The sequence below is a fragment of the Carcharhinus amblyrhynchos genome, chromosome 1 (genome assembly GCF_965287045.1).
Source record: "Carcharhinus amblyrhynchos chromosome 1, sCarAmb.v2.hapA, whole genome shotgun sequence".
NCBI classification, from domain to species: domain Eukaryota; kingdom Metazoa; phylum Chordata; class Chondrichthyes; order Carcharhiniformes; family Carcharhinidae; genus Carcharhinus; species Carcharhinus amblyrhynchos.
The window spans coordinates 23429593-23446802 of record NC_137324.1 but is presented as its reverse complement, the minus strand read 5'-3'; the positions used below and the strand labels follow the sequence as shown (position 1 = coordinate 23446802).

The 17210-nt window shown below is 43.8% G+C and overlaps 1 protein-coding gene across 1 annotated transcript in view; it reads left to right on the top strand.

Annotated features, from left to right (window-relative positions):
• The first annotated feature begins 461 nt into the window (after positions 1-461).
• The window catches only part of LOC145349289 (lysine-specific demethylase 3A-like), a 69435-nt gene continuing 52686 nt past the window's right edge, over positions 462-17210 (top strand). The window contains exons 1-5 of the mRNA XM_080197826.1: positions 462-712; positions 8487-8633; positions 12918-13031; positions 15777-15882; positions 16914-17038. Of these exons, the coding sequence (XP_080053952.1) occupies positions 503-712; positions 8487-8633; positions 12918-13031; positions 15777-15882; positions 16914-17038 (702 nt within the window). The 5' untranslated portion in view covers positions 462-502. The remainder of the gene's footprint in view (positions 713-8486; positions 8634-12917; positions 13032-15776; positions 15883-16913; positions 17039-17210) is intronic.

Genomic DNA, 17210 nt, shown 5'->3' with positions numbered 1-17210 from the left:
CACTAATAAATACAACAAACAAAATAAATAAACAAGTGGGCTAATGCGGAAGACGTGGGGATAGGGCCTGGGTGGGACGGCGGTCGGTGCAGACTCGATGGGCCGAATGGCTTCTTTCCGCGCTGTAGAGTTTCTAGGAGAGGAGAAAGTTGCAATGGTAAGTAAAAGGCTTTATTTTTCCGGTGCACCCCCTTCCCGGTTGCACTGCAGCGGTGTAAGCTGCAGAGGGCGGTTGTACACCGGTCTGACTCTGCGTCCCCATCCCCCCCCCACCACCACCACCACCACCACCTCTCCTCCAGCCTTCGGTGCCTACGCACGGATCGGCACGTAGTGTGGAGCTGCTCGCCGCCCAGCAAAGTGCTGCGGGGCGGAGGGTGAATGATTGACGCGGGACGCGGGGCCGGGCGTTCCCGCCTTCCGGGCGCGCGGCGACCAATAGTCGGCGGCGGCTGGCTTGTTACAGCGCGTGGAACTTGGGTCCCGGGTGAAGGTTCTGAGGATGGAATGTTGGAACATGTCTCCTCCGCTCGAGCAGCAGCAGCAGCAGCAGCAGCGAGATGCTGCACCCTCACACCTGGTGGGGAAGCGCTTCCTCTGCCTCTTGGCCACCAGTCCCGGCCAGCAGCTCCAGCCTGTGCCAGAGTGGGGCTGGAGAGCAGGAACCATCAGAGCTGTCTCCCACAAAGATCTATCTGACCCAAATCTGCTGGTGAGTGCGGGCCAGCGTTTTAATTGTTTTATTTCTTAGGGCCGGGGGGTGGAATGATGGATTTGAAATTGTGAGGCACGTTTGTCCTTTATTTAAAAAAAATAAAAGCCCCTGGCAGATGTCTGCCGATGATTAATCAACTTGATCCACCTTTTCTGAGGGGGAATAAAAGTAGGGAGACCGGTGCAGTTCGAGAATTCCAACTCATTCTGGTGCAAATTTGAATCAACAGGCTGCGACTTTTTAAAGTGTTCCATCATTTTATAAAGCTTGTGAGGTTTTTTTTTCCTTTAAGGATCAGAGGAATAATGTAACTTGCTTCCCACCTTTTCCCATCGGTTATCAGTTAGCGCTGTGCTGCTTGGGTTTCCAGCACTTCCCGTTATAAATTCGGTGTGCAATTGAATATTCCACTCGACTTGCTTCTATTTTGTTTACGAATTTTTACCGGGATGAACTTGGAGGGAAGAGAGCCAACTAGTCAGCAGTACAATTATCGATCTCTGAATATATCTGATCGTTAAGCAGCATTGTATCGAGTCAACAAAAGGGACCAGTCTCAATCTCCTTGCGGATTAGTACGGTTGAGTTTTTTTTTATTTTGATTCGGTGAGTTCATCACCGGGTTAAACAAGCCGGAAACTAGCGACTCCAATGTAATCAATGCCAATGTGAAAGTGATCCATTTTGTGCTTGTAAGCAAAGCCAAGAGAACTTGCTGAGGAGCGTCGATATTAAACAAAACTCCAGTTTGCAAGATCCTCTATGGTTTACTGGAGAAGTTAATGATATTGAGGGCAAAACACCAGAAGAAATAGGATCAGGAGTAGACCGTTTGGTTCCTCGAACCTGCTCCAGCATTCAGTAGGGATCATGGCTGATCTGACATTGCTCACGTCCTCTTTCCCCTGATTCCCTTAATGATCAAAAATCCATCTATCTGTTATTTATTTATAGTAATTTCTTATTTATAGTAAGAAGTCTCACAACGCCAGGTTAGAGTCCAACAGGTTTATTTGGAATCGGAAGCTTTTGGAGTGCTGCTTCTTTATCACTCACCTGATGAAGGAGCAGTACTCTGAAAGTTTGTGATTTCAAATAAACCTGTTGGACTTTAACCTAGTGTTGTGAGACTTCTTACTGCACCCACCCCAGTCCAACACCAGTATCTCCACCTCATTATTGTTTATAGTATATATAAATGACCTGGAGAAAAATGTAGGTGGTCTGATTTACTAGCAATTTGTGGATGGCACAAAAATTGGTCACAGTTGCAGATAGTGACAAGGATTGTCAAAGGATATAGATAGATTGCAGACCTAGGCAGAGAAATGGCAGTTGGAGTTTAATCCAGACAAATGCGAGATGTCGCATCTTGGAAGATCAAATTCATGCGCAAATTATACAGTAAATGGCAGAAGCCTGAGGAACATTGACATAAAGAGGGATCTGGGTGGACAGATCCACAGCTTCCTGAAAGTGGCAACACAGATGATTTGATTTGATTTATTATTCAGTCGTGGAGAAGGTGTTGTTTCCTATCCTTACTGATTGTGGTCTGTGAATTAGGAAGTTCAGGATCCAGTCGCAGAGGGAGGTGCCGAGGCCCAGGCCAAGGAGTTTGGAGATGAGTTTTGTGGGAATAATGGTGTTGAAGGCTGAGCTGTAGTCAATAAACAAGGACACCTATGTCAGACTCCTATTATCTGGGTGTTCCAGGGTTGAGTGCAGGGCCAGGTGGATAAGGTGGTGGAGAAGACATACAGCATGCTTGTCTTCATCAGCTGGGACATCGAGTATAGAAGTTAGCAAGTTATGTTACCACTGTATAAAATTTTAGCTAGGCTGCATTTGGAACATGTGTGCAGTTCTGGTCGCCACACAACTACAAGAACGTGGATGCTTTGGTGGGGATGCAAAGAAGGTTCAACAGGACGTTGCCTGGTCTGGAGGATTTTAGGTATGACAAGACTCCTGGGTGGCACAGTGGTTAGCACTGCTGCTTCACAGCTCCAGGGACCTGGGTTTGATTCCCGGCTCAGGTCACTGTCTGTGTGGAGTTTGCACATTCTCCCCGTGTCTGCATGGATTTCCTCCTGGTGCTCTGGTTTCCTCCCACGGTCCAAAGACATGCGGGTTAGGTTGATTGGCCATACTAAAATTGCCCCTTAGTGTTTAAAGATGCTTAGGTTAGAGGGATTAGCAGGTAATAATATGTAGGGATATGGGGGTAGGGCCTGGGTGGGATTGTGGTCAGTGCAGACTGGATGGGCCGAAGGGCCTCTTTCTGCTCTGTAGGATTCGATGATCTATGATCTAAGAGGTTGGATAAACTTGGATTGTTCTCACTGGAAAGAAGCCTACAAAATTATGAGAGGCTTAGATGGGGTGGACAGTCGGAGGCTTTTTTCCAGGGTGGAAGAATTGACTACAAGAGGGCACAGGTTTAAGTTGAGAGGTGGCAAGTTTAGGTGAGATGTGCAGGGAAAGTTTTTCACGCACGGTGGTGGATGACTGGAATGCACTGCCAGTGGAGATGGCGGAAGCAGGCATGTTAGCAACATTCAAGGTGTATCTTGATAGACACACATCGGGAGGTACACAGAGGATAGAAACTGCGTATCGCCACAGACTTGACAAAGGGCTTGTTCCTGTCATAAAGTCATAGAGGTTTACAGCATGGAAACAGGCCCTTTGGCCCAACTTGTTCATATGATGCCTTTTTTTTAAACCCGTAAGCCAGTCCCAATTGGCCCATAGTCCTCTATACCCATCTTGCCCATTTAACTGTCTAAACACTTTTTAAAAGGGAAAATTGTACCTGCTTCAACTACTACCTCTGGCAGCTTGTTACAGACACTTACCACCCTCTGTGTGAAAAAATTGCATTTTTGGACCCTTTTGTATCTCTCTCCTCTCATTATGCTGTATTGTTTTTTGTTCTTTACCCTCATAGCTCTCTGTGGCAAGGAGTTCCAAAGACACTCACCCTCAGAGAAGAAATTACTCCTTGTTTCAGTCTTAAATTGACATGCCCCTTTATTCTGAGACTATGCCCTCTGGTCCTGAACTTCCCCACAAGGAGAAACATCCTCTCAACATTTACCCTGTCAAACCCCTAAGAAGCCTATATGTTTCAATAAGATCACCTCTTATTCTAAATTCCAATGAGTCTCAACCTGTTTAACCTTTTCCTCGTAAGACACTCCCTCCATACCGGGGATCATCCTAGTGAACCTTCTCTGAACTGCCTCCAATGAAATGATATATTTCTTTTAATAAGGGGATCAATATCCTTGCATGAAAGGGAAAGACTGCATGTTGCAAAGAATACTGGTCAGCTTGAGGATTGGGAGACTTTCAGAAACTCGCAAAGGGAGTTACAGAAACTCGCAAAGGGAGTTACAGAATTATTGCAGTGCAAAAGGAGACTATTCAGCTCTGCACTGACTCAGTTCACTTCGTGCCATTTCCCTCTTTTCTCCCCATAACACTGTATGTTCTTTCTTTTCCTATGATAGTCTCATTCCCTTTTGATTGCCTCAATTGAACTTGCCTCCACTACACTCTTTGCCAGTGAATTCCAGTCCTAACCCACAAACTGGATGAAAAAGTTTCCCCCCTTGTTTATTTTGCTAATTACTTTCAATCTGTTCCCCCTCATTCTTGATGCCTTCACTAGTGGTAATAGTTTCTCTCCAGCTGCTCATGATTTTTTTTTTGAGTAACTCGATAAATCTCCTGTCAGCCTTCTCTTCTCCAAGGAAAATTCATTGTGCTATTAAGGGAGTGCTGCCTTTTAAATCAGCTCTCAAACGATGGCACGATGGAGTACAGGAAAGAGAGAGAGAGCCTGGTGAAATGGTAATCAACGTAAGAACGTAAGAAATAGGAGCAGGAGTAGGCCAACTAGCCCTTCGAGCCTGCCCCGCCATTCAGTAAGATCATGGCTGATCTGAGGTGGATCAGTTCCACTTTCCTGCCTGCTCCCCATAACCCTTAATTCCCTTGTCGGTCAGAAATTTATCTACCCGTGACTTAAACGTATTCAACGAGATAGCCTCCACCATTTCAATGGGCAGAGAATTCCAGAGATTCACCACCCTTTGAGTGAAATTCCTCCTCAACTGCTCTCTCTTCTCTCCCCCCCCCCCCCCCCCACCCCACTTATTTTGAGGCTGTGCCTTCTAATTCTGGTTTCCTTTCTGAGCGGAAAGAATCTCTCTACCTCTACCCTATCTAGCCCCTTCATTCTCTTGTAAGTCTCCATAAGATCCCCCCTCAGCCTTCTAAACTCCGAGTACAGGCCCAGTCTATTTAATCTCTCCATCAGGACATCACGAAGCGTAGTGGAGAACATGCCTGTGTCTACATCAATGGTGGTGAAATGGAAATGGTCGAGAGCTTCAGGTTTCTAATTGTTCAGATCACCAAAAACCTACCTTAGTCCCTCCACGTTGATGCTATAGTTAAGAAAGCCCGCCAACACCTCTACTTTTTTAGGAGGCTAAGAAATTCAGCATGTCTGCTACAGCTCTCACCAGTTTTTACAGATGCACCGTAGAAAATATCCTCTCTGAATGTATCAGCTTGGAAGGGCTCCTGCTCTGACCAAGAGCTCAAGAAACTACGAAAGGTTGTGAATATAGCCCAGTCCATCAGCCTTCCATCCATTGGCTCTGTCTACACTTCCAACTACCTTAGCAAAGCAGCCAACATAATCGACGACCCCACGGACCCTGGACATATTGTCTTCCACCTTCTTTGTCAGGAAAAAGATTCAAAAGTCTGAGATTGCGTACCAACAGACTCAAGAACCGTTTCTTCCCTGCTGCTTTCAGACTTTTGAATGGATCTACCTTATATTAAATTAATCTTTCTTTACACCCTAGCTATGACTGTAACACCATATTCTGCATTCTCTCCTTTCCTTCTCCCCTATGTACCCTATGAAAGGTATGTTTTATCTGTAAAACACGCAAGAAACAATACCTTTCACTGTATATTAATACATGTGAAAATAATAAATCGAATATTAAACTGGAGCCTAAGCTGACCAAAAAAACTTGTGGCATTTTTCTGAAAAATAGCTGGGAGTTCCTGGCCAACACTCAATGTCCTTCAGCTGCCACCACGAAAACAGATTAGCCGTTTACTCATCTGTTGTTTTTTTTTTCTCCGAAGAGCAACAGTGACTTCATTTCAAAAGTAACTTATTGCTTGCGAAGCACTTTGTTATCTCCTGGACACGTGAGAGATACTATGTAAATGCAGATTCACAGAATGGCTGCAACACAGGAGAATTTCAGCCTGTCTGAATTGTCATTTGAAATGAAATTGAGTCCATATTTGTAAAGCATGGAAATAACAGGCAAATGGGATTAGAATTGACAGCACCAGTACGAACACAGTTGCACCTGTTCAGAAGATTCCTCCAAACAATGATTTTCAAAATTGGCATCCTCATATTAACCAGTTGATGAGGGAAAACATTGAATAACAGTAAATTAATTGAATATGAAAACATTTATGTACATATGAAAAGGAGAAGAAGAGTGGCCAAAATAATTTCTGACCCCTTCGAGGAAGACATGGAAATCCTCATGGAGTGAGGAAACGGTGGAAGATTAAATAAAAATATTACCTCCACTTCTTGGAGTGCACAAATTACACACTGGAAATAGGGGATAACTAAGGAGCTAATATATCAACAGATGAAAAGTATTGGAGAAACTTGAATCTAAAAAGCCGACAAATCTCCAGCACCCGATGGCGTAAACCCTGGGTTTTAAAAACTGGCTGTGCCAGCTACGTTTTTCCAAGATTCCTTAATGGGTGGCATAGTGGTTAGCATTGCTGGCTCACAGCGCCAGGGACCCGTGTTCGATTCCCGGCTTGGGTCAGTGTCTGTGTGGAGTTTACACGTTCTCCCCATGTCTGCGTGGACTTCCTCCGGGTGCTCCGGTTCCCTCCCATAGTCCAGAGATGTGCTGGTTAGGTGCATTGGCCATGCTAAATTCCCCCTTAGTGTCTTAGGATGTGTAGGTTAGGGGGATTAGCGGGGTAAATATGTGGGGTTATGGGAATGAATCCTGAGTAGGATTGTGGTCGGTGCAGACTCGATGGGCTGAATGGCCTCCTTCTGCACTGTAGGGATTCGATGTTTCTTAAGCTTTTAGAACGATTGCAGCAGATTGGAAGTTAGCAAATGGTTACAAATTTGAAGTCCACTTAATAATTGGAGTAAATAACAGGTTAAATAAATTGAAGTAAGAGGTCTCACAACATCAGGTTAAAGTCCAACAGGTTTATTTGGTATCATGAGGTTTTGGTGCACTGCTCCTTCATCAGGTGAGTCAACCTGATGAAGGAGCGAGACTCCGAAAGCTCATGATACAAATAAACCTGTTGGACTTTACCCTGATGTTGTGAGACCTCTTACTGTGCCTCCAATGACGGCATCTCCACATCAGAAATAGGTGATGAGAGAGAACCTCCCTAGGTACAATGTGCATCCGAATAAACCTTTTATTTGTTAATTATGAATCTTTTACAGCAGAGGAAGTAAAATAAATGGTGGGGGGGGGTGGTAAGTGGATGGTCTGTTCTCTGCAAACATGTACGTGGAGATAAGTAGATGCACTTACCTGACAAAGGGGCCAACTCTGAAAGCTATTGGCTTTTACTACCAAATAAACCTGTTGGACTTTAACCTGGTGTTGTGAGACTTCTTACTGCACGTATCGTATGCAACAGATGGTCTGGCCCCTGCACTGGTGGTTTACGTCCCATGTAAGCCTCCATCCACCCTGCCTCTTTAGACAGTATGACCTATACTTACTTTCCTTTCTTCCTTGTGTACTTGTCAAGCTTCAATATTAAGTTGAGATGAGGTGAGGGGGAAGTGGTTTAAAGGATTGGGACTTCAGGGTGATGGTATGAATGTTGTTGCTTCCTCCTAGATATTTCTTTACAGCCAAAAATTGCACATACAATCAAAAACTCAAATTAGTTTGCTCAGTTTAAAAACCTAGCTCGTATGATAAATTGCTTAAGCATAAGCTGCTAATGTAGTAATAAATCTACCCACTATGAAAAATGCTAACGTTTATGAAGTTTATTATAAGCTCTAGCCTATGCAATGGTTTTATTTTTGCCTCCGCCATTGAAGGTGAGCAGAAATAATGTTTTTACCCATGATTGTAAGCAATATTTTGGAGGGATTTCAATAATACTTGGTGCACAGGTAAGATACAACCCAAGAAAGAACTTCTTGTTATTCGGCAAAGATGCACACCCCTGGATCCTAAAATTTTAAAACCATCCGTTAACGTTGCTAAAGAGTTGGCTTTTTTTTCAAAAGAGTGTTGTTGGTTGTTTTTTAGAATGCAGTTGATATCAGCTGCTGTGGTGCAGCTTGTCATAATGGTCAAAATTATAAGCCGAGTTTTCAGAGCAGGTTGTTGGATATGGTTTGAGCTGAAGCCTCCTTGGTGAGGTGGAAGCTCTTAAAGTTGGAGCATCAAGCAAGAATGAAAAACACCTAGGATGAACTATGTAATTGTGATAACGTTTGAGTTAATACAAAGCGGTGGAGGTATGTGGTCTTCTGAGTGCTGTCTTATCTTTGGTTTTCAGTTGTATATAATTGATAAGGGTCCTGATTATACAGACGTGTAGTATGGTGTCAGTACATTCAGATTAACCTAAAACTTTTAGTAATGGTGGATTTGTTGGTTACATTCATTGATGACTCTTTCTTTCCCTACTTCAGGTCTTTTTAGAATTTGATGAAAGTTGGTGTCGGTGGATGAAACTTCATGACGAGGAGTTGAGGGTCTTCCTGATCGAACACCAGTTAGTTTTGGCTGAAAGGAAATCTCCAAGAGAGAGTACAGATTGTCTGCAGTGGCCTGCACTAGTAAGGGACTTTTCTTCTGTTTTTTTTTAAGTATTGTCGGTTTGGATGAATGTTCTTGATTAGGCAAAATTGATGGACAACGTTCCAAACCGACAGGAGTTTTATTTAGCAAAGATTCATGGGTGGGATTCTCCCAAAAAAGCTGAGTGCCGAATTCACGTTAAAAACGAGTAAATCCTGGGGTTTTTTTTAGTGAGATTTTCAAAATGAATGCCCCACACTTTGTGCTACACCAGCATGAATCTCATTAAAAATCTGGGAGTGGGGCCTATTCTCATTGGAGAGGTCAGCAGCATAGCGCTGAGTGGGCCACTGCATGCTCCAATCTGTCATAGCAGAGATGAGTTCATGTGCAGTAACCTGCACTGCCAGCTTCCCAATCGCTGGCTAACCCCATGACCCCCGCGTTGCTGGATATGTGAATTCTTTACATTCCCTGGGTGAAGGTGATTTCAGTATCGGCACAACATTCCTGAGTAGGCAGTGGTATTGTCACTGGACTAGTAACCAGAGACCCAGGGTAATGTTCTGATTCGAATCCCATCATAGCAGATAGGATTAGTGAACTAGATGGGTTTTTAATGCCCTTTTTAGGGAAGGAAAACTGCCGTTTTTACCTGGTCTGACTTGCATGTGACTCCACATCCACAGCAAAGCGGTCAACTTTTAACTGCCCTCTGAAATGGCCAAGCAAGCCAGTACATGGGCAAACTCTCAGTTCAAGGGTACATAGGGATTGACATCAAATGCCGGCCTAGGCAATGCTTCATGGATGAATTAAAAAGGCTTCTAGAGCTGAGGCTCTTTCTCCACCCAGCTGCATTAAGATACCCCGTTTGTTCTTTAGCCTCCAGTGTTTTGCCTGACTAACACTGACCAGTTGCAATGTGACATGGATTGCTGTACAGTTCCCATTTGTAAGGGAGAAGTACAAGTAGACATTATGTACAAGTAGGCTTTAGCAGGAGAGAGTAGTGGAAAAAAATATATATATTCGGTGGGGACCAATGCGATGGGCCCTTCTAAAAGAAATTCTGAATTCTATTGACTGAAGGAATAGTTGCCAGGAGGAGAGAGATATGAAGGGCAGACCAGAGCCTAAGAAGGTTTGTGATTGTGGAGTTATCAAGACGGTGGCTTAATTTGAAGATGAGGACAACACACCTTAAAGTCATTTCTTTTGGACCATCTGGGCAATGGATGGTGGTTCGCATGCTGGCCCCATTGTGGGTGAGAAGTTAAGCCGTATGTATTTTAAAATTTAGGTAATTTTATCCTGTGAATTGACCACCAGGTTTGTTCACTCTGGATTCTTTCAGCTGACTTGAGTTATTCACTCTGAGATCTGGGCTGTATCTGTAATAGATGCCAGATGTGAAAAGTTTCTCTGCTATGACCAGCTATTTTGAATTTGGGTGTTTAAAGGGCCATAGAATGGGTACAGCACAATAGAGATTCCATTCAGTCATCTTGTCCCGTAGAGCTATTCAGCTAGTTCCCTCCCCCACCCTTTTCTCCACCAAAAATCATCCTGTGCCTTTTTTGAAAGGCAATTGAATCTGCCTCCACACTTTTGGGTAGGGCAATCTGCATCCTAACCACTCATGAGGAAATGTTTTTCCTCCTGTCACTGTTAGTACTTTTGCCAATTGTTTTAGATCAGTGTCCTCTGGTTTTTGATCCTTCTGCCAATGGGAACATTTTCTCTCGATCTCCTATGTCCAGGCTGCTCATGATTTTGAAAACCTCCATCAGATCTCCTCTCAATCTATGCAGTTTTTCACTTAACAAAATATTTCCTTAAGTCTTATCTGCATTCCTTTATTGCCTTCACATTTTTGCTGAAGTGCAGTCTCCATCTTGGGACATAATCCTCCATTTGAGGCTTTTAAAGATTCACCATAACTTTCCTACTTATTTGTACTCTTGTGCATCCCATCCACATGCCTTTCAATCCTCGTTCAATCTGCGTCAGCAACGTCAACGACTTGTCCACGTACTCTCAGGTCTCCACGCTCCTGCATCCGTTTTAGAATTGCATCCCTTATACTGCCCTGCCTCGTTAAATTTTCTCTGGCACGTATTGGTCGATCCCACCAGCCTTTTTAAGTTTATCATTCTCTCCTCGCAGCTCACAATACTTTACATTTTGTGTTGCACGCCCTGAGAAGGTCATTAGTATCAATCAAGAAAAGCAGTGGTCCTAACATTGACCCTGGGAGCTCTACTATAAACCTTCTTGCAGTATGAAAAATAATTATTCACCATTGCACTGAATCCTGTTACTTGGCCAACTCTGTATCCATGCTGCCACTGTCCGTTTTATTTCATTGGCTATTAATTATAAGAACATAAGAAATAGGAGCAGGAGTAGGCCATCTGGCCCTTCGAGCCTGCCCCGCCATTCAATAAGATCATGGCTGATCTGTCGTGGCTCAGTTCCACATACCCGCCCTCTCCCCATAACCCTTAATCCCCTCTCTTATCAGACACCCATCAACCCGCGTCTTAAAAATATTTAGCGAGGTAGCCTCCACCACTTCAACGGGCAGAGAATTCCAGAGATTCACCACCCTTTGAGTGAATGAAGTTCTTCCTCAACTCCGTTCTAAACCGCCCCCCCTTTATCTTGAGGCTGTGCCCTCTAGTCCTACTGTCCTTTCTGAGCGGGAAGAGTCTTTCCACCTCTATCCTATCCATCCCATTCATCATCTTATACGTCTCAATGAGATCTCCCCTCATTCTTCTAAACTCTAACGAGTACAAGCCTAGTTTATTCAGCCTCTCCTCATAGCTCAACCCCCTCAACTCCGGCATCAGCCTAGTAAACCTCCTCTGCACTCCCTCCAAGGCCAAAATATCCTTGCGTAAGTACGGCGCCCAAAACTGCACACAGTACTCCAGCTGCGGCCTCACCAATGCCCTATATAGCCGCAGCAAGACCTCCCTACTTTTATATTCAATCCCCCTTGCTATGAAGGCCAGCATCCCATTCGCCTTCCTGACCACCTGCTGCACCTGCAAGCTGGGTTTTTGCGACTCATGCACAAGGACCCCGAGGTCCCTCTGCACCGCCGCCTGCTGCAGTTTTTCTCCACGTAAGTAATAATCCTTCCTACCATTATTCTTACCAAAGTGGACCACCTCGCACTTGCCAACATTAAATTCCATTTGCTATTTCCTGGCCCACTCACCCAGCCTATCTAGATCCTTCTGCAGACTCTCCACACCCTCTGCACAATTTGCCGTTCCTCCAATCTTGGTGTCATCAGCAAATTTCGACACCATACACTCGGTTCCCTCCTCCAGATCATCTATATAAATGGTAAAAAGCTGAGGCCCCAGCACCGACCCCTGAGGCACTCCACTAGTCACCATCGCCAATCCGAATAGCACCCATTGACCCCCACTCTCTGCCGCCTATTTGACAACCAATCCTCTATCCACGCTAACACCCTACCCCCAACTCCATGCCCCCTAACCTTCTGCAATAACCTCTTGTGAGGTACCTTGTCAAACGCCTTCTGAAAATCAAGAAACACCACATCCACCGGCTCTCCTCTATCCACCGCCCTAGACACATCCTCATAGAACTCCTGTAAATTCGTCAGACACGACTTCCCCTTAACGAAACCGTGCTGCGTCTGCTCTATCAAGCAATTCCCCTCAAGATGCCTCGCAATTTCCTCCTTGATGACAGATTCTAACATTTTACCTACAACAGATGTTAAACTAACAGGCCTATAATTCCCCGCCTTTTGCCTGGCACCCTTCTTAAACAACGGCGTAACATTAGCTGCTTTCCAATCTTCCGGCACTTCCCCAGAATCCAGCGACGTCTGGAAAATAACCACCAAGGCATCCACTATCACCTCCGCCATTTCTTTCAGAACCCTCGGATGCATTCCATCCAGCCCTGGGGACTTGTCCACAATCAGCCCCTCCAGTCTGTCGAGCACTGCCTCTCTAATAACAGTAATGTCATCGAGACCCTCCAGTCCTACCACCTTTCCATCTCTAATACCCGGCAAATTATTCACGTCCTCCTCTGTGAAGACCGAAACAAAAATAGTTATTCAAGATGTTATCAATTTTTATGGAACCATGAATTGTTATAGCAGTCAAGAGGCAATATTCTAGTTTCACTTCCCTAATGAGGAATGGAGTTTGGTCTCGCACCCAAATTAATGCAGCAGCTGCCCCTGCATAGAGCTTAGATACAGCTTTAAGTCTTGCGCGTCTGTGTCTGAAAGTAGTTTTTAAGCTGTGGTGATTGTGTTTCAGACTTTTAAATGCTTGAAGGACAAAGTTGGTTTTGGATCGGTGACTCCTGTGGAATTTCTTACGGACAAGTACCGAATGTTTCTGCAAAATGAAATCCCTCTTCAGCCATTAAAGGTAACTGATATTGGGGGAAGGAGGCTCTTAAGTAGGCAACACAGCTGCTGCCTATTTAGAAAATTGTTAGCAGAACTTGACTTTAAATGTCCTGTATTAATGTAGTACGTTGCGCTCCAGCACATGTGTGTAGTTGGTCTGGGGCTCGAGTCCATGGATTTTTGCCACAACCAAGCTGACTATCCCATAAAATGACACAACCGGAGGTTGAAACTTCAACAGTGTGCCCAATAATGTGTTACATGTCCAACATCAGAGGATTGCTCCAGTACCACACTTGCCACTCTTGTAACTTGTTCTGAGACTGTGTACCATATGGAAGTTTCAATTTCCCTCGATTGCACTATTCTGATTTTGATTTAGTTTGGCAATGTTAATTTTCTTTTGCTTTGTGCTTTTCGATGAGGAGAGGGTTGGGAGGGAAGATTAGACTTGGTTTTGACACTCTTTTGCCACATCTAACAAAACCGGCCAACACCAAATAGGATACCTATTTGAAATAGTGCCGTGAGGCCAATCTAGAAAGGATAGGATTGCCACTACTCATTTCATTGTGGGTTAACGGATGATCTAAAGTGTCAGAGAAAATTTGTGCCTGTGCATTTCATTGCAGTTGCATAATTTTTAATTTCCTCCTCCTGTCACACCACTCCCCCACAACCTCTCCTGATCATTTCATCGTTAAACAAATGAGATTTTTCACACTCTCAACTGCTGTAACTATTTTAACATTTCCATTGATTACGCTGAGGTAATGAAAACTGTGCAGTTTCTGTCAGTTCTGCTTCTCAGCCTGTTTAGAGGTTACAATGATGACCTTTGGGTTACAGCCATTGCCACAGGTTCAGAAGTTACATGGGCTAAACATACTTTAAACATTAGTACCAAATTGACTTTGTCCTGTTGGCATAAGCCTGAGGGCTTCTATGATTGTGATATCAGTCACACACACGAATCAATCAGTAGGGTATCTTCCAGTCACCATTTGATTGACAAGTGGTTACAGACTCTTAAGTGGGATTATGAATTCCAATGCTTATTGTTATACGGGATTGTGTACTTAAATGTTTGTTGTTATGAGGCTTAGTTGGAGGAATGTAGATGGGCTTTTATGAATTTTTTCAATGTAGTGAAGTCTGCAGTAGATGCTTTATTTTATTTTGACTTTATGCTTTAACTTTATTTTATCTCTGCATGGATCCTGAGGTCTGCCCTTGGTGTGTATGGTTGGCATGGTAGATGTAGAGGCAAAAGGTGATGGCTAGGGGATGGGGGGAGGGAGAGCATGAATTGGCACAAAAGGGCCATGGGGGAATATAGAACTATGAGGTAACATTGGGGAGTTGAGGGTTGCAGGGATGTTTTTCCTAAATTTTCGCCCTGGGGCAGGCGAACCGCGACTGCTTCTGTACCCAACATCCCCTCACTTCTTTCCGAATCACCTGCTCCAACTCCTATATAAGCTTCCTTTCTTAAAACCCTCCCCTCCCCCCAAAAAAGGTTAAGGTTGTGGAGCAGGGATTTGTCCCATCTCTGTGCACCCAACCCCAGGAGCAAAAACTAGGGCCCTGTGTGCATCAGAGCCCTGCAGATTAGTAAGGTGCCACATAAGAACATAAGAAATAGGAGCAGGAGTAGGCCATCTAGCCCTTCGAGCCTGCCCCACCATTCAATAAGATCATGGCTGATCTGTCGTGGCTCAGTTCCACATTCCCGCCCTCTCCCCATAACCCTTAATCCCCTCATTTATCAAAAACCCATCAACCCGCGTCTTAAAAATATTTAGCGAGGCAGCCTCCACCACTTCAACGGGCAGAGAATTCCAGAGATTCACCACCCTTTGAGTGAAGAAGTTCCTCCTCAACTCCGTTCTAAACCGCCCCCCCTTTATCTTGAGGCTGTGCCCCCTAGTTCTACTATCCTTTCTGAGCGGGAAGAGTGTCTCCGAAAGGATAGTACACTTGGTACTTGTGCAGTCAGGAGCTGTACTGCAGATAGATTACAGAGCAGAACATTTGAGGTGGCTTTCCCTTGCTTGATCCTGAGCAACTTAATGTGTGTGGACGTAAGATGCAACCCAAATCTAAAACGGGAGGTGATGGCCTAATGGTATTATCGCTAGACTATTAATCCAGACCAGACAAGACCCCAGAGCCACAGCATTGTGGTTGACTCTCAACTGCTCTCGGAAATGCCCTAGCAAGCTATTCAGTCACTACTACAGCGTTTCAAGAAGGCAGCTCACCTACCACCTTCTCGAGGGCAACTAGTGATGGGCGATAAACGCTGGCCAGCCTGTGACGCCCATGTCCCACGATGAATTTTTTAAAAAAATGTGAAGGTGATGAATGGCCACTTGGTTACAGTACAAAACGGCGGCAACGTGAGTCAGAATGTAAAAGTCTCTTGTTACTCTGTGAATCGACCACTATTCATTATGTAATGTGACTTGTACTTTTAAGATTAGACATTGTTTATAAATTCCCAGAATAAACAATAACCCAATTGTAACATTGACTTCTGAAATCAATCCCATTGCAATGTCCTTTAAACAACCAAGGCCAAACACTGTGATTGTACTAAGGCCATTCACTGAGTGACTGCCAATTTCTGTGTTCTTCTTCTGCTCTTTCAATGAAACACTTGCTGAACTTATTGAAGTTTGTAAGTCAAACTTGAAGTTTGTAAAGTTTGATTTTTGTATGTTAATTTAAAGAAAAATTATATTGTGGGTGTCTTCAATAGATGAATAAGGATTGCTGGGCAGAACACCTCCAGGACAACAAGGAAATTTGTGCCAAGGTTAAGACCTGGTTCATAAAAAAATCCACACAAGAACTGCTCCTTTATGGTAAATATCCTTTTTCTTCCAAAAATTATGAAACTTGTTAGTAATTTTGAAAACAGGTTTGTGTTGTCATTGGGTTTCCTCAAGTGTTTGTTGCAGTTAAAGTTCTCTTAGAAATGGGAGTGACAATTATTGTTCTTGGCACGTTGGAGTATCAGAGAACCAGTTGGAATCCTAATTGGTGTCTTGAGCAAAGATGTTCATAGCTAGAGATCTGAGATAGGAAATAGAAAATGCACAGCAAGGCACTTGGCATTGGGAAAAGAGAAAGTTGATGTTTGGGTAGTAGCCATCATTTAAACCATCACCAGTTGTGGAGTAAAATTGAAAAGATCTGATAGTGACTGGACTTTCATGTGTTTCCAATTGTGTTTGATCAAATCATGCTATTGTTGAAACCATGGGTTATGTGAGCATACAAATGGATACAGGTCAGTGTGTCACCGAATCTGAGAGTGCAAACAATTGAACTAAATCTGTAATATCACTGTTTTCTGAGTAGTTTTTGTTGGCATAATTTTTCCCACTCAAGGCTTGATTCCTAGAATCTCCAAAGAACAGGAGGAGGCCACTTGTCATGTTATGTGAGACCTTATTGAAAGTCTAAATAAAAGTTTAAATAAACCACATCCATTAGGAAAAAGGAAAAAAAAGGCTAATAGCAGGGATAGTGCCTGCTTCTCCCACACCTCCCCCCCCCCCCCCCCCACACACACACACACACACACACACACACACACACACCTATTCTGCTTTTGACCCAGATAAAGAGTTCAACAAGGTAGACACGAGCTCACCTGCATGTTGAATAGTTTTTGTAATTGACATACTTGGTATTAACCTATTCCCGATACTGATGATGTAAAAATCACCCTGATCAGATAGTCGAGACTTTCAGATAGGAAAGAGCTAAGTATTTTCAACAATTAATTAAACTTGATCAAAATGGTACTCTGAACCTCCATGAACAATTGGCAACCGTAGACTGAAAGTTTTACAATGCTTACTTTTCAACCTATGTTCCTCTTTATCAGGTAGTAGCAATCTGACTGGCTATAAAGTTAAGGTGTTTGACTTGAAATCTGCTACACATTGGTGCCCAGCCACAGTGACTCATCACAATTCTACAACTCGATTAATGCAAATCAAAAGTGAACAGGTAAAGACAGTCTTTTGACAGCAGTTAAAAATATACTGTTCCATCACCTTTTTGTTCTTCCACTGCAGTATCGGATTTCAGATGTAAATGACTTTAACTCCTTGAGAGATGATGACCTTTAATATCTGTTCAAGTATGTTACTGTCTTAGTATTAACACATGGGATGTTAAT